Raw genomic sequence first — 21,660 nt, 5'->3', positions numbered from 1 at the left:
CACTGCATTCGTTTCTGCTATTCACAACATGGCAAATCAGTGCCTAAAGCCATTAGGCCACATTCAACCAGAGCAGCAGCCTTCCTCAGAGGAGTACCAAACAAAGACATTTTAGAGGCTGCAACCTGGAGTTCAGTGCACACTTTTACAAAGCACTATCACTTACCACTCTACACTAAATCCAGGGCAGGCTTTGCCACTGCAGTTCTGCAGGGCCTCATAGCCGCTCCTAATCCTATTTAGCTCCAGTCTCCCAACCTTAGCTTTGGGATTCAACCCAATTGTAATGACTGCAACAGTGAAACACGATGAACATAGTACAGTTGTTACCTATTATCTTTGCTGGAACTTATCTGTACTTCTCTATTCTATACAACCCATGTGTTGTATTTGCTTGTAGAGGAAGGAATAATTTATTTGGTGCATGCATGCTTTATTGACATATTTTTAGCCTACCCTTTTGGGGGCACCTGACATCTGGGACAAGAAAAACTGAAGAAAATGGCGTTGGCTGCATCTTTTATACCCCTGGAGCACTGACGTCAGGGAGGAGGCGACAGCAACCGACACCAGACCTAGACTTTGGAATTCAGGCCAACTGCGGGTAGTCTGCCAGCAGGATAACCCAACTGTAATGACTGCAACAGTGAATATACTCGAACATCTACATTTATGGTAGGTACACAACTGTACTTTCTAGAGTAACATGCACAGGGGCATGGAGAATGGATGCCTTGTCAATCTCTTGGAAAGGGAAATGCCCCCTAATTCCAGAAGTCTGTCTGAGTGTCAAGAAAGATAACCAGAAAATCTGTTGGTGACCCCCTTTTGACCCAGATGACATTGGTTCTCCCGGCTCTTTCAGCTAACCTAGGACAATCACCAACATTTACCACAGAGGATAGACTTACACAAAAAAGAAGTCTGTCATTCTTCCATGCTTGCAGAATCTAAACTTGACTGTTTGGGTAATAGGCTTTTGACACCATTCAGGCACCTTTTTTCTGATGGTTTGCTACAGGTATTACAAAGGCCTAGAAAACCCGCTGTGTGAAAATTTTGCATTTCCAAATAGAAAAGATTTTCCTTTTGGTACCAAAAAAGAGCATGATCCTCACCAACTGGGCATCCCAGTTATCCATGTGTGTGAGCTGCTCAGCTCTGGACTAGCATGCTCTTCTGTTAACTCATTCCCTCCAGTAGAGCTTTTTTGAGTGCGTACCATTAACTCCAAGTGGGTGTGGCTTTAGCCTTTAAAATTGAAGTTATAACCTTACAATTCTAACAAATACTAATTGACAGAGGTCGTATATCAATACAGTTGTGTTTGCCATCATGTATGCTTCAAAATAAAATATTCTGACACCTTGTATGTAGCATGGTTTTAGAATTATTAATGCAAATATGAACAGGCAATATTTGACGCCTAGAGGCACAGTAGGAGGTAACTGCAGAAACGCCTGGAGACGTCACTCGGCTGTAATGAGCACATTTCTCAGCTATTTCTGCCTGTTTGTGGATGCACCTCTTTCATTGTTTTGAGGTCAGACAGTTTCTGAAAAGTGTCCTTCACATCAGACCTCCAAGAGAGTACATCCCTCCTCCTTAGGGCATGAGTTGTATATTAGAAAAGTTAAAACCCACTTTGACCCTGCCTCTTCTACTCCTTTAAAATGCTGTGCATGGAAGACCGTTTTACTGGTGGCTTTGACAACTGTTAAAAAGAGTCTGAGTTACAAGCTCTTATTGCCTGTCATCTCTTCCTGATTTTTTACTGACAGGTTTTCTTTTGAGACTAATCCTCCTTTTATGCCAGAAGTTGTAAGTGAAATGTTTTGAAGCAGTCCATTCCTTTCACAGGTTCATAGTTGTGTGCCAGGCTAATGAAGACCAGTGTCTTTATAAGCCTACTCATGCAATCCAACCCAATTTTGTCCTTGTGTATTATGGGCATTTATTAAGAGGGGTATGTTAGGAAGTTTATAGAGGTTATGTATGTATGTGTGTTTGTGGGCAGGAGGTATTAGTTTGTGCATAGTTATTGTTTTCCTCTGACTGCAGGAGAAGGGGGGGCAGACTCAGGGTGAATTTCTGATTTCCTATCTACTGGCCCAGGTTACACTTAAATAGGGTTAGGGATGGGCTCTGCTTCACATGGATGAAGAACCCATTCCAGACCATGGGAATTCTCTGAGACACATATCTGTCTTGCCAACATGTGTTATATCACAAGCAAAATTTAAATCCTTGGATCTAGTGGTTCTGATCCTGTTTGTTTTGTGGATGTGCAAAAAGTCTATCACAGCTGGATCTGAGGATGCCTCATATGCCAGGCATAGATTGCCTCTCAGTATAGAGAGAAGGCTTTAAGGCAGTCTGTATTGGACAGTATGTTTATACCCTAAATTCTTCTGGTAAGGAATTATAAGTTGGGCGACATAGAAGGATTTTCTTATTACCTTGACCACATATTGGTCAAAGGCCAGATTACTGTCTGTGTTTGTTCCCAGATCCCTGACTACTGGGGTAACTTTTAGGGGCGCCTTACTGATGGAGTAATTAGCCTTGTGTGGCAAGTTTTCCCAAAAAGCACTGTAATGCATTTCTTGGCATTGAGTTTTAGTCTGTGAGTTTGGCACCAGTCATTTGTCTGTGTTAAACCTTCTTGTAAAATGTTTTGAGTCATGGGGGAATCTGTGATGGTTCCTTATTTGCAGTCGTGTGTGGAATTGGAAAGCCAAACGCCCTTGACATTAACTTTTACCTCTGAGAAGTAGATGCCAGGTATGAATGGTTCCAGAACAGGGCATTGAGGTTCTCCAATGGTAACCAGTCTCCTAGTGGAGGTGGTATCACCAGTCCTGACTTCCTGGCTTCTATCTGTGAGCCAGCTGGAATTTCAACAAGTTATGTATGGGTTTATGCCCAGTTGTGAGTTTGTCAACTGTACCTGAGTGGGGTATTGTATCAAATGCATTAGCCAGCTCCAGGCAGGCACTGTGCACAGGTTTCTCCTCTTCTGTTGCCTTGGTGACCTTTTCAAAGAAGTTCACCAGGTTTAGTAGACATTATTTTGCTTTGACAAAACCAAACTGGGTTGGGTCCAGTGAGGGTTCTGGCCTCACCAGTAAGGACATGACATGGAGGGGTGCAGCATGTAGTGTTCTCCCTTATTGGTGAGTACCAGGTCCAAGATGTTTGAACCTCAGGTGGGTGTGCGTAGTATCTGGTCAGGGGTATCTGTGCTAAAGTCCAGGAATCATTTTGCTTGCGAGTATGAGGCAGTGTACGTTTCCCATTCTATAGAGCGGTACATAGTCTCTCATGAATAGGTATTTGGTTAATAGTGAGTGTCTTTAGTAAGTCTAGGTATGAGCTGTGGGATTCTAGGAACATAGAGGGTGACCTATAGCTTGCTAGGATTTTGTATGGGACTTTGCCTATGGTGATTTGCACATGGATAGTTTTTAGGGCAATTTTCTGTTTAACCAAAGTAGAGTTATGCTTTTTATTAAAATAGAGACTCTTCCACCTTTTGTCCCCGTCTCTGCAGCTGATGGTCTTAAACATCTGGAAGGCAATGAAGCCATGCACTGCCAGAGTACCTTCTCTGGATTTAAACCATGTCTTAGTAATGTCTGTATTTCTCCAAAGGAAGGAGAGCTTGTAGGGTGTGGAGTTTATTTATGCTCCTAGCATTTAGCAGGATCATCTTTAGGTTTCTTTGGACTTTACTTGCTATGTCAGTAGGTCTGCCATTTTGGCATTAACTAAAAAAGGCTGTAATATGTGGTAAAGTTTTCAGCCAATATTTGGAAGCCTGTGGGAGACAGGTGTCAGCCATTCTTTGCAAAGCAACATGGATTATTAACTATGTCCTCCAATACTGACAAATATTGAATCCCCCTGGAAAGATGTTAGAAGCTAAGCCACTTATTGCAGACAATCCTATAACAGAATTGCACACTTTGCTGCAAATTGCTCATATGGAACTCATTACTGTACTGCTTTGAGACAACTCCACTGGCTTGAACTGCCCAAATTCCTAACCTACAATCAGCTCTGCCTCTGTCATTCTATCTGTTACCTCCCCAATAAGTGTCCTGCCCTGAAAAACCTAGTACATCACTCAGCCAAAACGCCTCTTAGATCATCAAGCAAACTACTACTAGAAGTCACCAACAGCTACAATAGCTTTGGAGACCCACTATATAGTAGTTCAGTGGCTAAAAAGTGGAACTCACTCCCCACTAGCATACAAAACACATCATCTGAAGCCTCCTTTAAAAAACTCATTAGGCAACATCTCAAGCAAAGTTGGCAGTGCCATGACTGCTACCCAGGCTAGTGAAAGCGGATAAGATACACATACTAAACTTAGAGTACTTGATAACAGTTTTCACTCTTACTCACAAACACTGGCTAATGCACAATGTATGTACTGCACCTGTGTACTATGTATGTATTCTACCTATGTTCCAAATTTCAGCTGTACACTACAAATCTATTAATTACCTTTATTTTTAAATTAATATTTTCTTGTTTGTTCTCTCCACTGTAACTGTTGATGTGATGCATACTACTGTAAAAACGTGTATTGTAATTTATGTGTATACTGATCTTGTCTAAATATCTAAATGTATGTGTAATTTTTCTATGTGGAGCTTTTCTCCCTGGGCCTCTGCTGAAAAAGGGGCTTTTCGTCTCAGTCAGACAGCGCCGGTTAACAAATGTAAAAATAAAAAATACTGTGGCAGCATCCTTGGTGAAGATAGAATGCTGCTCAGTGCAAAGCACATCCCTGCCTGAGACACCCATTCAGTGAGATCAACAATGTGTCTCATCATGTAGTCCAGGGAGGTACGTCTCAGGTCGTTATCTCCCACATGGACTATGACAGAATCATACTTGTACTTGTGGTATAGTGACTTGAATGTGTGCATAACTTGGCAGATCCTGGCTACCTTTTCCCTAATCCTCAAAGCAAAAGAAAGAATCCTTCATTTATTTGATGTTCGCAGACATCTTGGGTTCTATTTAGACAAAACTAAGTACTTTTGGAAATCAGATCTTCTGTTTGTGACTTATTAGGGCAAAAAAAGTGGGTTGTCCTGTCTCAAAACAGACAATTTCCAGATGGATTTTTCTTTACCTGTTGTTGTCCTTTTCATGGCAAATCCATTTAAGGCCAGGCCAAAGCTCATTCTACTAGAGCGGTTTCATTTTGTGCCTTTTTCAAGGGTCTGGACTCATTATTCTAGAACTAGCCACTTGGTATTCATAGTTTCATAGGTAGGTAGGTACTAGGCTATTGGCCCTAGGGCCTATATAAGCCTAGCCAAAAAGGTATTTTGGCTTTCGCCACCCAAGAAAGTTGTTTTCCTGTGCCTCTGTCGAGCAGAGCCACAGAGGTGATCCCCGGGGTGAATTTACTGTTTTCCATCCAGTCATCAAGATTGTTCGTGAAGAGTGCTAATGAAGAGCTTTGTTTGATATAGACAGGTAGTTTGTTCCAGAGTATGGGAAGTCTCTGGGACAGGGATCTATCCCTCCAGCATGTTCTGTTTATTGTAGTGACAAGGTTTAGGTCCCTAAAGCGTGTAGTTTGGAGGGATTGGGATTTCTTTAAGTGGAGCATGTCCAACAGCTCTGGGTTTGACATAGCTTTGTATGTTAGGCAGAGATCGCCCCTGAGTAGGCGATATGTGCCGGAGTAAAGCTGGAGTTTTTTGAGACAGTCTGTGTACGGCATCTGTTTGAGGCTGGTAATCCTCTTTGTGAGGTATTTTTGTGGCCTTTCCAGTTGTAGATGTCTTGTGAGGTACATACCAAAAGGGGCGTTGTAATCTATAATGGGTCTAATGAGTGACGAGTAGAGGGGAACAATTACCTCTTTTTTCCTAGATGGGAAACCTTTTGTGATGGTGTACCACGTAGAAGGATTTCCTGACTACTGTGGCGATGTGATTATCAAAGGAGACTACTGTCCACCAGTGTCCCAAGGTCTCTTATCACACTTTCGGTGTTAAGTAGTCTACCACCTATGTGGTAGCTCATGGGTACATAGTTTTTACCAAAGGGGATGACAATGCACTTTTTGGCATTGTGCTTGAGGCCATGGCTTTGACACCAGGCATCTGTCTCCATGAGGCCCTTTTGTAGGATGTCCACATCGTTAGGAGTTTCGATTATGGCATCTAGTTTGCAGTCATCTTCGAACTTCGTTAGCCAAAGACCTTCTGTGTTGGCCTGTACTTCAGAAAAGTAGATACCAAACAGGAGAGGACCCAGGACTGAACCCTGTGGTACTCCACTTGTCACTGATCTGAAGTCAGAATTGCAGTCTGCTACTTTTACAGTGTGGGTTCTGTCAGTGTGCCAGTTGGCAACCCATCTTGTGACATAGGGATTTATACCTAGTTTAGTGAATTTATCTATAATTCCAGTGTGGGGAATGGTGTCAAAAGCCTTGGCGAGATATAGATAGGCTGTGTGAACCACCTTACCCTCGTCTACAGCTTTGGTGACTGCTTCAAAGAAGTCTATCAGGTTTAGGTGTCATGGTCTGCCTTTTACAAACCCGAACTGGGTGGGGTCCTTAGTTAGGAGATGATGCATTCCATGGCTTTGCAGACCAGGCTCATTAGGCTAATGCGGCGGTAGTTCCCGGGGTCCGTGGTGGTTCCCCCTTTGTGGAGTGGGATAACCGTCGCTGTGCTCCATTCAGTGGGCACAAAGCCTGAGGTGAGGCTATGATTGAACATGGTGCTTAGATGGGGTGCCAGTTCATTCTGCAGTTTGTGTAGAACGCAGCCCAGGATGTTGTCAGGTCCCATGGATGCTGTGTTCTTGGCATTGGAGAGTGTGATTTTTACCTGTGCAGCCATGATTACAGGAGCTTTGCATTCTCCCGGTATAGAGATGTGCCCTTTAGGGGGTGAGAGGTGGGTAAAGTTAGCACTGAACCTATCTGCCAGGATGTTGGCAATATCAGTTGGTTCTGTATATTTAGTGCCATTGTGCTGTAACTCAGAGCAGGTCTGAGTGTTGCCATTGAGATTCTTGACATAGCTATAGAATGCTTTGTGGTTGTCTTTAGAATCAGTGGCGATTTTGTTTTCTTAACTAGCTTTAGAGGATTTTATGAGGGATCTCAGCTTCTTACTGAGGCTGACCAGAGAGTTCCTCCAATCATGGAATTTTACTCCTTTTTACAACAGTGTCTTTCTTCTGTTGTAGAGTTTGTTTATGGCAGGGGGCCACCAGATTGACTTCCTTTTTTGGAGGATAGCATCTTGGTTCTGTTGGGGCTAGCACGATCCATGCACTCATGTAAGTGCTTATAAAGTGCATTTGTGTAGGATTCAGCAGTCGTACCTCTATTGTCCATCTGCATGGGTGTCATGAAGTTTGCCACTTCTGTCTTAAGAAGCATGAAGCTGGCTTTGGAGAATTTTTTATGGTGGTTTCCCTAAAGGAGGGTGGGGACGGGATGCAGATGTCTAGGGTGCTTAGCTTATGGTTGGGTCTGACCAATGAGGAATTGCCCTCTAGTGTGGAACACCAGACGCCCATGTTGGTAATGAACAGGTCTAGGATATTGCTGCCCCTGGTGGGGGTGTGGATAAGTTGATCCAATGCATTGGAATGTTTGAATTCCAGAAAACGTTGAGCAAAAGAGTTGGTACAAGAGTAGTTTTCTCAGTTAATGGTGGGGTAGTTGAAATCGCCCATTATTCAGGTGTTGGGTTGTACCCTAATATTTTCCAGTGTATCAAGAAATGAGGAGTGGGAATCCTGGGGCATGGTGGGGGATCTGTAGCAAGTTACAATTTGGATTGCAGTCCTACCCAGAGTTAGTTGCACTTGGATAATAACTAGCCTGGAGGTGTGGATATCCTTAATGAATATGGACACACCTCCGCCTTTAGTGTTTCGGTCTAGGTTAGGTGGCCGAAAGGTGTGGTATGAATTATAGCGTGGTAATACAGGGGTGCTCTCTGGAGCCTTGAACCAGGTCTCTTGTCACTGCACAGATGTCGATGTCCTCCATTTTAAGGAGTGCCTCGAGTGAATGCATTTTGAGGTTTAGACTTCTAGCATTGAGTAGCATTACCCTCAAATTTTGCTTGCTTTTACCTGTTAAGGTGTTGAATTTGTCATTTGAACCTTGCCTATAAAACACTATATAATCTGATATATTTTCCAGAGCCAGTGCTGTTTTTGCCGATCCATTCCTCGAGATATTCTGGGTTTCAACCATATGCCTCAGTCCTCCTGGTTAGAATAAAAGTTTATAGGTAGGTACTAGGCTATCTGCCCGAGGGCATTTATAAGCCTAGCCAGAGTGTCCGCTTTCGGCACCTAATTGATTAATTAACTGATCCTCTGTCAAGCAGAGCCAATGAAGTGATTTTCTGTTACCCATCCACTTGTCAAGGTTTCTCTTCAAGAGTGTTAGTGAGAGGCTCTGACTAATGTAGTTTGGAATTTTATTCCAAATCATGGGGGAGTCTCTGTGACAGGAATCTATCCCTCCAGCATGTTCTATTGGGAGGGTGGCTTAATGGTTAAGGTGTTTACCTTACAAACACAAGATGCAGGGTTTGAGTCTCATAAGGGATAATTGGCTAGGTTTAAAATGGCTCGCAAGGGCAGTTAGCTTAGTACTAATCTATGAACCTATATTTATTGTTGTGGTGAGGTTTAGCTCACTAGAGCGTGTGGCTCGCAGTTACTTGGATTTCTTTAGGTGGAGCATGTCCATCAATTCTGAGTTGGACATGGCTTTGTGAGTCAGGCAGAGATCACCTCTGAGTAAGCGATATGTCACTGAGTACAGCTGGAGTTTTTTCAGTCGGGCTACATAGGACATATGTTTGAGGCCAGTAATCCTCTTGGTGAGGTACTTTTGTGGCCTTTCCAGCTGTTGGAAGTGTCTTGTGAGGTACATCCCAAATGGGGCATTGTACTCTATGATGGGTCTGATGAGTGACAAGTAGAGGGGCACTATAACCTCTTTATTTCTAGATGCGAACCCTTTAGTAATTAGATGGGCCACATAGAAGGATTTCCTAACTATTTTGGCAATATGATTGTCAAAGGAGAGATTACTATCTACCTGGGTCCCCAGATCTCTTATTACTTCTTCTGTATTAAGGGGGCTGCCACCTATGTGGTAATTCATGGGTGTTTTGTTTTTCCCAAATGGGATGACTATGCATTTTTTGGCATTTAGCTTGAGGCCATGACTTTTGACACCAGGTGTCCATCCCAGTAAGGCCTTTTTGAAGGATGTCCATGTCAGCCGGAGAGTCAATTATGGCTCCCAGTTTGCGGTCATCGGCAAACTTGGTTAGCCATAGTCCTGTGTTTGCCTGTACTTCTGAGAAGTATATGCCGAACAGTAGGGGTCCCAGGACCGAGCCTTGCGGGACACCACTTGTGACTAGTTTAGAGTCGGACCTGGAGCCTGCTATTTTTTTATGTATGATTGTGTATTTTTTGCCAGTGCTGTTTTAGTAGGTCTATGTGTGACTGGAGGTGTGGTGCAAGCGTTAACCTTCTCCTCCTGACTGTCTGTTGCAGTGTTGGGTGGAGACAGCTTAGCTTCCAGTTTGGCTGTATAATTGCATCTCTCACATGTTAGTGTTTTGTGGTAGGAGGAGAGGGTTGTCTGTGTACATGAGGCAGTTGTAAGTTTTGAGAATCTTTCCAGTACTGAGGAATACTGCAGCAGTGATCAAATGAATGACAGTATAGTTGTGTAAGAACTTAACCATAACATTAGATTTCCAAGTATGTCACCTTTGCAGTATGCGGACCCTCCCTCCTTGACCTCCTTTTCATTTCTGGTTCCTTGGTCAAGGTGGATTTATCTTTCATGCTTACATGAGTCTTTGCATATCCTTTTCTTAACATTAGTCTTCTCTTATTGAGGCAAGAAATTTCTGAGAAACTGCAGCCATGCATCCCTTGCATACCATGATGTATTCTTGTCCATAGGTCATAAGTCTGATGTATGGTGTTAAGTGGAAGGCGCCCAGGCTTTGCTATACAGGCAGGATGTATGGTATCCTTGCAAGGGTATGGATAAATAAAAAAGTAAATGCCTCATGGGAGTCCATAGGGTGGGGTGATATAAGAATAGAAGTGGTGATCCGTGACTGCAGTAAAACATTATTTCGCAGTTGCTCTTTAGCTTAAGGCTTATCAGCTAGTTATACAGTTTGTAAATCAGTTTATAATTTCTTCAGTTTTCTAGTGCTAATTCTTTCATATCATTGCCCTTTTATTTCTGAGCAGAGAGAGTAGGCTATATTTCTCTTTTTAACTCTGATGTACTTGTGCCGTAAATTCATTCATGGGAGACCACAAGTCCATGCCAAATAAACAACAAACAAAAAAATAAACCTTCAAACCTTTCAGTAAGTATAACAAACAGTGAGGTCATAGCCTCTTGGAGTAGGTTATGTTTCATTGTAAGTGATTTTGATGCTCTGAAGGATATGATGAAGGGGATTCAAAAATTTCTGCTGCATCAAATCGTACATAAGTTATAATCCATCTTGAATTAGTTTTACAGACATAAGTACTTAAATTTCCCAGATTCTGAAAGGGGCTGAAATGAAAATCAGAGATGTTGAGCAGCAGCTTTAATTGGATAGAAAAGTATACTGAAGTGTTATCATACAGTTAGTGTTTTTGTATATCTCCAAAACAAAACACATCTGTGAGTGTAAAGTCATCAGAAGTGGTGGAAGTTGCAGCATTGTTCTTAATGTTGAAGATGAATTTCATGCTATTATCAAGTAATTGTTGATAACCTTTTTGATCTTTTACAGATATTTTTCCTTCAGTGGTTCTACACTGTGACTGAATACGTCTCTGATTTTTGGGATACTATGCTGCACAACAACTGGTATGTTATCACACATGACGGCTTGATTCAAAACAGTTTTTGTAATAATTGTTATTTACACATGAACATGAATAAAGCTGGTAGAAGACGATAGTCTATCAAGTTCATTTTGACGCACAGGTAGCCCCCCCCCATATTGCCATGTAGGTCTTGGATCCCAAGACACCATACCAACAACCAGGAAACAAAGTGGAATGAATGAAACAATATTTGGCAGTTGCTTTGCCTGTGAGGGGTTTTGCTCCCACCACCACCACCATATAAGGAGCTGTTCTCCCACTCTCTCATTTGTTGTTGCATCTTAGGAGGAATGAGAAAAAGCTAATTTTGTTTTGGCTTTTCAGTTTTCATCACAGCTTTCAAGTTTCTCACTGTTGTCTGAATATCCTCATAAACCCCATTCTTCTCTGTCTCCCACTGTCCCATCCCCTGCTTAAAGGTAGAATAGATTAATCTGTAAGTAGACCATACTTTGTATTTGCTACTCTTTCTGTCAGGTGATGCATTCCTATTTGCGACTTAAATTGACTTCTATCAGTCTATCAGTCTTTCAACTATAATTTCCTCTTCATTTAAAAAAAATATGCCCAAATCTTTCCTTTCAGTCTTTATCCAGATTATGTATTCTGTAACCTTTCTCTCATTGAAACTTTTAGAAATGTGATATATCCACTTTTCATAATTTTGATTTCCCTTCTGTGGAGTTTACAGAACATTTTAATGTCTTTTTTCATTGAGGTTAGATAAAGCTTCATTGCATTTCTTTTAAGTCGCTGACAATACCATTTTTCATAACATCTGTAATGTTAATTTCATTTTTAAGCATGATTTCATCTTAAGTATGATAATCACTTCAATCTTTTCATCATCAGCCCCCTTTTTCCCCATTTTTCCTACATGGGATCGAGGTATAATGTTAACTGTTGCCAACTCTCTCGATTCAGTGCCACGCTCCTGCTTTCTTCAAAACTCATGCCGGAGTGTTGCAGATCTTCTTTTACACAATCCATCTACCTCTTTGCTGGATGTCCTCAATTCCTCTTACTTTCTTCCTGTCTGTCCCAAATCTTCCTCACCAGATTGTATTCTGCTTTTCTGCATGTGTCCAAACCACCATAATCTGTTCTCTTTGATCTTTTCTGCAATTGGAGCTACTTTGGCTTCTGCTCTTTTCTCCTAATTTCTTCATCTGTCCCACAGTGTGCATCCTACCACCCTTCTCAGACACTCCATTTCCATCTCTTCTAGCTTCTTCAACTGTTCTGCCTTTACTTCCCAGGTTTCTGTACCATACAATAGTACTGGTCACACCCCTGTCATGTACACCTTACTTTTCAGCTTCTTTGGCATTCTTCTATCATAGACTGCACCTGACACTCTATGCCATTTGGCTGCAGCCCCTCTGATACCAGCTTTTACCTCTTCATTCAGACTTCCCTTCTCCTCAACCACCCCTCCCAGATACTTGAAGCTGTTTACCTGTTCCACTATCTTCCCTTCTATCTCTATTTTCAGCTTCTTCTGATTTCCCTAATTTGCCGCCATTACCGCCATCTTATTCGTGCTTAGTTTCATCCCATGTGCCTTCAGTTTTGCATTCCATTCTCCTATTCTTTGCTGAATTTCTAGCTCAGAGTCTGCCTGTAATGCCACATCATCTGCATTCAGCAATTTTGTTGATCACTGTGGGGTTTCTCCCATGTCCAGAAAACATGTTGTTTCCATCTCAAACTCTCCAATGAATGGAGCTGTGGACAGCACCACAGACTCTACATGATGCCCTATAGGGAGAAGAGTTGTACAGACCAGGCAGGGCTAGCCACTCGACGGTGTAAAATATGGTTATAGGTAATTCCGTCAATCACTTCAATCCTTTACTCCCAAACAAAAATGAAGTTTTGGGTTCCTGCAGCTCTTGTCAATGAAGTAAGCTCTCCCCATTTTGGCCCAGCTCGGCATTGTGGTCAGGTACCTCAGTAAGCTACTACCCCTGTTGTCAGCTGTTGCCCACCCACCAACAGACTCCGTGTTGTCAAGTTGCTGGGTTATGTCTTTAACTAACATTCCAAGCTTCTCTTAGCCAAATATAGTACCATGTGAAGCCCTATCCATTCTTGTTTTGGGTGATGTAACACCTTCTAGATGTGACCTTTTACTTGGTTTCAGGCAGTTTTCAATCCATTTTTGCATTTCCTGTCTCTCCATTTCTTCTGATTATTATAAGTAGTCTCATTTTAGTCACAGTATGAAAGGCTTATTGAAATCCAGGCAAAGCACATTTGTTGAAGACTTTGTGGTCTTCCATTCAGCATTGATCTTCTTACCCTTTAAGGGTATGCTAGAGAACCACAGTATGAATCATGTCAAGCATAACAACAGGTGTAAGGGCAGGGTGTCTTTTTCTTGATGACTTGGTGTTGGCAAGTAGACAGTGTGTGAGGGCTAGTGTGTGTGTGTGTGTGTGTGTGTGTGTGTGTGTGTGGGGGGGGGGTTAGTTTCAAGCCAGATGTTTTTGTGTTTCACTGTTGCCGTCATCACATTTGGGTTATCTGCTTGCAGTAGCCCTCAGTCAGCCTGATTATCAAAGTCTTGGATCCTGCGTCGGTTGATGTCTCATCTTCCATGACGTCAGGTAGTCAGGGGTGTAAAGCATGCAGCCGACACCCTTACATCAGTCTTTCTTGCTGTTTAGTGGCCGAAGCAGAAGCAGTTCGCAAGTGCTGGTCGGCCGACTCCTGAAATTTTCATTTTCGAGTTTCAGAACCAAAGTCTTCAACGAAAGCTAAGTACTGTGTTGGGGAAACCTTTTCTTGCTCTAAACCAATGTCAGTAAAAGTCAATAATTGTATTTCTTGTGGAAAGCAAATACCTCATAAAGATTTTCATTCGTACTGTATTCCTTGCCTAGGCCCTTACCACGACGTACCTCACTGTCGGTTTTGTGCCTTATTTAAACAACGAACTATTCATCATTGGTATATTTAAGCTTCTAAATATTTTGGTACTTTGTTCAATTACCCAGATATGGCTTCGGTAAGCCACCCGACTACCAATTTTCCGAAAAAACACAAAGATAAAGACAGAGACAGGCCGCCTAGGTCCAAAACTGCCGATGACGCTTCTCCTAAGCTAGTCACCAGTTCGCCGGTACTCAGTGAGGCACTTTTGCAGGCCTTGATACCCGCTACTTCAGATTTGCAGGCCTCTACTGAGACCCATTCCGAGTCCGATATGCCGCGAGATGCTTCAACTTTGGAACCTGCGGATGTCTCTACCTTGGATGGGTCTGAAGCTGCTGTGCAGGCACCGGCTTCTGAGGGTGTATTCAGGCCTACTGACTTGCATATTAAACCAATGCCATCTTCTTCTTCTTCAAGGCCAAAAACTCAGTCCATGCCGAGAAAACTGACGCCCAGACCGCAAGGTCAGACCTCTATGGCTAAAAAACAAATAAGAATGGCTGAAGACCGTATTACTTTAATCAGGGGATGCCAACCTTCCCTCTCTGAGACCTAGGACTGAATTTGATTATGATTCTACTGATCAGGATTCTGAAATTTCTATTTCCTCTGATGACCAGGATTTACCTTTATCTACCTATGAGAATTCTGATGCAGAGGACTCTATTCCCTCTGCTTCCCCTCTAGAGGATTTCTCTTTTGGTGAAACCTTCCATACTCTTGGGGAGTCGCTGGGAAAGCCAGGATTACTCTGATTCTAAAAAGAGGTTTAGGGATTTCTTACTCCTGCCCCAACACAGGCCTTTAGCTATCCCCCCTGTACTGGACATTGTTGATGATGCCTTTTCGGAATCTAGCCTGGCCCCTGACTCCTTACCTCCTGCTCCCAGAAAACCAGATAGATATTACAGGGTTCCTGACTCTCACAAGTTCCTTTTTAAAAATCCTACTGTGGATCCTGAGACCATTTCATAGGGACCCAAGGGCATTAAGGCTACTACTGCGAAAAATCCTACCCCCTCTGATAGAGATTCCACAGCGCTGGATAGATGGGGGTAAGAAGTTATACACTTCTGCAACCTTGGCCATTAGGGCCTTAAACTGCCAGTTTCATATGTTAAAGTATCAGCAGCATATTATTGGATTTCTTAAACAGAAAATGACGTTGATTCCTGACTGTGCTGAAATAAGGATATACAGGATTTAATGCATTCTGCTGAACAAGTTGGAAAACATACTTTGCAATGTGGTTTTGATTCACTAGAGGCATCTTGCAGGGCTGCTGTCACTGGGTCTGTACTTAGAAGGAATGCTTGGCTTAAGGAGCAATCTTTGCCAGATCATGTTAAAGCTAAATTGCTGGATGCTCCCTTAAACCAGAACCGCCTGTTTGGCAACAAAGCAGAAGTAGTACTTAAAAAGATGGAGGAAAAGCGAAATCTATGCAAACTGTTAAAGATTTCCTGCAAGTACAACCTCCAAGATTTAGTAGGCATTGGCCATCTAGGAATTGGTCCTTTCCTGCCTCTTCCAGGCCTTCTCAGTCCAAACCCAGAACCAGCAGAACACCCAGGCTTCAGTCCCAAGGTATGCACAGGACTAAGCAGTGGGGGGCTCCCACTTCCAAAGCAGGGAGTAGAAAGACTCCCCCTATGGTAAACTGTCTCAGTGACTTAACTTTAAAACTTCCAAGCCCTTCTCAACTGACTGCTCCTTTAGGGGGAAAGATTGCTCTGCAAGCAAAAAACTGGGAACTCATTACCCAGGGCAAATGGGTTTTAAATATAGTTTCCCAAGGATACAGATTCCACTTCCACACTTTACCAACCCCAAACGGTTGGCCAGATCTACCCCCAAATCAGTGGGCAGAGGCTCAAAAGCAAGTTCTCTCTCTCTTAAGCAATTAGTTGTTTGACTAATTTTATATCATTGCTGGCTGACTTCAGAGTTGTGCACTGTTATTTTTGCTTCACTGTATAGTTTTTCAGATCTCTGCTGTAGATGTTGGTTTTCCCATACCCTACCCTGCCTATTCCTGTCTTGTTTAAATTTGGAGGCTTTTGCAGTTGCCCACCCCCACTGTAGATCTGATCCGTGTTCCTCCCCCCAGTCCCATCTCTTTACCTCATTCTACCTAATAGACTCATTCTGCACTTGTTTTTAGTCATTTTTAATTTAATTGCATTTTTTAAACTGTTTGGTCTAACATTGCTACATACTCATGTGTGCTAGCTTGCATTTGAATTGTTTTTACTGCTTTTCTGTATATATATTAAAAAAATATATGTGTATTCCTTTCCTGTAACTAGTGTAGCCAAGATTCAGATTTGCTGTATCCAGGACTGTATGTAAGCTTCTGAACCCCCAAGCTTTCTGTGTTGGAGGGAAGCCTTCTAGCTTATCAGTGGGAGTGGTAAGCACTAGGTAACCTATCTACCACATAAGGAGTGGTTCTGGCCCAGAAATTGTAGTTATTGGCAGTTTGGGCAGTTTTTCCATCTCTTTCAACTTTCTGATTTAAAAGCCCGCATTTGCACTTGTTTCCCCCCTTTCCTGTAACTAGTTTAGTCCAGATACAGATTCTTAGTTTTAGCACTTGAATTTGCTTATTTGTGATCAGCACTTGTTCAGAACCTGTAAGCACTAAATAACCTTCTAATTACTACAGCACTCAACCTTCCTCATTACCTAGAGGAAAACAGTTTTGGTACTTACTTTCCTCACTTGCTTAGAGAAAAACAGCTCTTGTACTCACTTTCCTCACTTATCTAGAGGAAAATAGTTTTTTATTCAGGCATGTCCAAGGGTCAGCTCCCAGTGTTCTCTCCTGTCTATCTGATGAATCTGGGCATCTTGAAGCAATGTAAAAATTGTCTCATGTACACAGACGACCCTCTCCTCCTACCACCCAACACTACAACCTGTGAGAGATGCACTTATCTAGCCAAACTGGAGGTAAAGCTCTCTCCAATCAAGACTGAACTTGACAGTCAAGAGGAGAAGGTAAACACTTGCACCACACCATATACATCACATAGTCTCACTAAATCTACACCACCAAAATCCACACATAAAAACACAAAAACATTCGTGGAGGCTCTCAATAATAATTTCCTCAAGCAACAGAGACCTCCAAAGCAGAAATGCAAGCAACCTCCACCTCCCAACACAACCCAAATGACACATAGACCGCAGACTCAGTGTGCAACTCAACCACAGCCAATAAGGCAAAACAACATACCCAACACACTAGTCATAGGTGACTCTATAGTCAGGCACACTGATGTCCCACTCACCAGGCTAAACAAGGAGAAGGTTACTGTCGGCTGCCTGTCGGGTGCCAGGATTCGCCACTTAACCCACGCACTCAGGTCACTCCACAACAAGTACAAATATGACTCTGTCATTGTCCATGTTGGTGTGAACGACCTGAGCTGTACCTCCCTGGACTACATGAAAAGAGACATGGAAGAGCTCTCCGATCTGGTAGCCCAGGCAGGTATGACCCTAGCCCTGAGTAGCATTCTGCCATCACCTAGAATGATGCCGCAGTACAAGGATAAAATGATTGACTTCAACAATTGGCTAAGCTTCTGGTGCCATTCTAAAGGGATCCAGTATCTGTCTGCCTGGGATGACATGGTCGACAGACCATGATGCTTTGCCAGAAATGGCCTGCACCTGTCACCCCTGGGATTCTGGATATTGGCTAAGGATGTTCATCGTGCATACAGCTGCAGTAATCACAGATGGGTTCTCTGCCGTCAGGCGGGTCCTCGGTCGGCCGAATTCCAAAGTCTAGGTCCGGCGTCGGTTGTTGTCGCTTTCTTTCCTGACGTCAGTGCGACAGGGGTATATAAGACACAGCCGACGCCATTTTCTTCAGTCTTTTTTGCCGCGCGGTGCCCGAAGCAGAAGCAGTTCGCAAGTGCCGGTGGGTCAGCTCCTGAATTTACGAAAAATTGGAAACCGAAGTCTTCTTTAAAGCTCAGTACTCCGTTGGGGAAACTTTTCTTGCCTCCGACCGATGTCAGACAAAGTTAACAATTGTATTTCTTGTGGGAAGCAAATACCGCATAAGGATTTCCATTCCCTGTGCATACCTTGTTTAGGCCCAGACCACGACGTCTCGGGCTGTCGCTTTTGCGCTACTTTCAATAAACGCACTATTAAGCATCGGGCGGAGTTCGCCCAACACTTTTTTGGTAAAGCCTTTGATTATAAAATGTCGTCGGAGACTCCGACTACCGTTTTGTCCAAAAAACGCAAGGACAAGGACCGACACGCGAGGTCTGCGGTCTCCACCGACACCACGCCAAAACCGGCTACACGTGGTCCGGTTCTCAGCGAGACGCCTATGCAGCCCCTGACTACCGACGACACTTCTTTGGCGGTGTCTTCTGTAACCGAGACCGCAGGTACCTCGGCCCATACCCAGACTACAACCACTGAAGCCACTGTGAGTGTTGAGCCTCCTAATGTGGACAGGTCCACTTCCACCCATGGTGTCTTTAGACCCTCATCTTCCTTTTCCATTAAGGCCTTTACTAAGTCCAAATCAGCCATGCATCCCAATAGGCCTGTTGCCCAGGGCCCATCTCCAGGCCCCATGCCTAAAAAGCAGATGCTAAAAATGGCTGAGGATTTAATTACTCTTATCAGGGGTTCCCAACCCCCTCTAGAGAAGAGACCCAGAGTGGAGGAAGATTCTCCCTCTTCTGACCAGGGATCCGTTTTTTCAGAACATTCTGATGTAGAGGAACACTCGTACTCCCCTTTTGAAGATTCTGATGCAGAACAGTCCATTCCTTCTGTATCTCCCCCAGAGGATTTTTCTTTTGGGGAAACCTTGCACACCTTGAGGGAACACTTCCATTGGGAAGGCCAAGACTTTTCTGATTCCAAGAAAAGACTTAGGGAATTTCTTTTGTTACCTCAACACAGACCTCTGGCGATACCTCCTGTCTTGGACATACTTGATGATGTTTACTCGGAGGCTTGCCTTAATCCGGATTCCTTGCCTCCTGCCACAGTCAAGCCTGATAGGTACTACAGAGTTCCTAACTCTCACCAATTTCTTTACAAAAGCCATAATGCTGACCCTGAAACCATTTCTCAAGGCCCCAAGGGAATGAAGGCCTCTACTGCTAAGAATCCACTACCTTCCGAAAGAGAGTCTAGATCCTTAGAAAGGTGGGGAAAAAAGGTAAATACCTCGGCCACCCTAGCCATGAGGGCCTTAAATTGTCAGTTCCATATGCTTAAATATCAGCAGTTTCTGTTATCACAATTAAGAAATAAAATGTCTCAACCTGAACAACCAGACTTGAAGGAGTTGCAGGATATGATGCATAGTACAGAACAGGTGGGTAAACACACCTTACAATGTGGCTATGATGCCTTAGAGGCCTCAAGTAGAGCTGCTGTTACAGGATCAGTCATTCGTAGACATGCCTGGCTTAGGGAACAAATCTTGCCTGATCATGTTAAAGCTAAACTACTAGATGCTCCTTTACAAAAGGATGTACTATTTGGTACTAATGCTGAGGAGATACTACGGAAAATGGAAGAAAAAGCTAAATCTATGCAAACTGTCAAAGCTTTTCTACAGGTTCAACCACCACGCTTTTAGCAGAAATTGGCCTTCTAAAACTGGTCCTTTCCAGCCATGGACAAGCCCCAAAGAGGTAGATACAGGCACAAGGGGCAGAGGACAATCTCAAGGATCATATAGAGGCAGACAATGGCAAACTCCAGCACCAAGAGGTGGCGAAGACAGTGCACAACAATACAGAAAACAAACCCAATGACTTCCTCCTTTTCATGCCAAGCAGGTCTCAGCTGGCAGCACCCTTGGGAGGAAAGCTGGCATTATTTACAAGAAATTGGCATATTATCACAACAGACAAATGGATCCTGGACATTATAAACAGAGGCTACAGATTTCATTTTCACACTCTTCCAGAAATGAGAGGCATGCCAAACCTGCCACACAATCAAAGGGCAGAGGCACAAATACAAATTTCAAAGCTCATGGACATGAAAGCTATTCAAGAGGTACCTACTCACGAACAAGGTCAAGGTTTTTATTCCAGACTATTTCTGGTACCAAGGAAAGGAACCGACTGGAGACCCATTTTGGACTTATCCATCCTAAACACATTTCTACTCGTACCAAAATTCAAGATGCTCACATTACAGCAGCTTCTTCCCATGCTGGGCAAGGAGTTTTGGCTGGTAACATTGGACCTCAAGGAGGCATACCTGCATGTCCCAATCAGACAAAGCTGCAGAAGATACCTCAGATTTCTTGCAGGTTCAATCCACTATCAATTCTCTGCATTGCCCTTTGGCTTATCTATTGCGCCCAGAGTATTCACGAAATGCCTGGTATCAGTAATTGCCTACTGCAGACTTCAAGGGATACAAATTTACCCTTCTTTGGACGACTGCCTGATCCAAGCGGACAGCAAGCACATACTTCTGGAACATCTGGCTTATGTAACACGGTTATTGAATTCTCTGGGATACACAGTCAACAAAGAGAAATCCAGGCTAACACCATCTCAGAAAATAACTTTCCTGGGTGTCAACTTGGACACAAACACCCAGATGGCCTATCTCACGCCAGAAAAACAGGGGCAACTAACTCAGTACTTCAAAATACTAGCAAATTGTACCAGGCTCACTGCAAGGAAAATCCTGCAGGCTCTGGGCTTCATGGCATCTTGCATTCTTTTAATCCCATGTGCAAAGTTGCACATGAGGAAACTTCAATGGTACCTAAAAACCCTATGGTGTCAACACAGCCACAGTTTGGAAACAATAATACCAATAATCCCATGTTTGCAAAAGGAATTTCTATGGTGGGCCCAAGCATGTCAAACAAACACAGGTCTTCCATTCTGCAAGCCTCAAGCAAATCAAGTCATCACAACAGACGCCTCAGACTACGCCTGGGGGCGCACATGACAGACAGGTGCATTCAGGGCAAATGGTCCCAAAAGGAAAAGCACCTTCACATCAATCAAAAAGAAATGCTAGCAGTGATAAATGCAATTACAGCTTTCAAGGACCTCCTGCATCCAGGGCAATTATTGATAAGAACAGACAACACCACAGTAATGTGGTACATGAACAAACAAGGAGGAACACATTCAAACCCCCTGTGCAGACTAGCCATGTCACTTTGGAACTTGGCTCTGGAATGGCAAATCGAACTTCAAGCACAGTACTTGCCAGGTTTGGAAAACACGCTGGCAGACAATCTAAGCAGAATTATGACAGACCCACACGAATGGAAGTTGCATCCTCAAGTGTTTACAAAGATAATTCAAGAGTGGGAAAGGCCAGACATAGATCTATTCGCCTCCCACAGGAATCATCAATTGGAAAAGTTCTGTTCAAGGACCTTTCATCCAAAGGCCTGGAGAGTGGACGCCCTTTCTTTCAGTTGGGCAGCATGGACAGTTTACGCTTTCCCACCTTTGCCTCTTCTGCCCAAGGTGCTCTTGAAAGCAAGAGCAAACAGACCGAAGATGATACTGATTGCTCCAGACTGGCCAAGACAACACTGGTACCCACTCCTGAGGAGCCTAACGCATACTCCTCCCTGGTCCCTACCTCTAATGCCTCTTCTACTGACTCAGCACAGCTACAAAACTCTTCACAGTCAGCTGAAAACACTCAATCTCGCTGCATGGAAAATTCCTTAACACCACAACAGACCCTACTCTCCAAAGAGGTGCAGGATGTCATTTTGGAGGCCAGAAGGCCATC

General features: G+C 43.4%; 1 protein-coding gene across 1 annotated transcript in view; it reads left to right on the top strand.

Moving 5' to 3' along the window:
• The window catches only part of DNAJC16 (DnaJ heat shock protein family (Hsp40) member C16), a 1,387,609-nt gene that overhangs the window by 1,209,403 nt on the left and 156,546 nt on the right, over positions 1 to 21,660 (top strand). The window contains exon 12 of the mRNA XM_044061770.1: positions 10,845 to 10,921. Within this exon, the coding sequence (XP_043917705.1) occupies positions 10,845 to 10,921 (77 nt within the window). The remainder of the gene's footprint in view (positions 1 to 10,844; positions 10,922 to 21,660) is intronic.

This window comes from Protopterus annectens, chromosome 2.part0 (assembly GCF_019279795.1).
Source record: "Protopterus annectens isolate FY-2018-M chromosome 2.part0, PAN1.0, whole genome shotgun sequence".
Taxonomy (NCBI): Eukaryota; Metazoa; Chordata; order Ceratodontiformes; family Protopteridae; genus Protopterus; species Protopterus annectens.
This window is presented reverse-complemented; position numbering and strand designations above follow the sequence as displayed.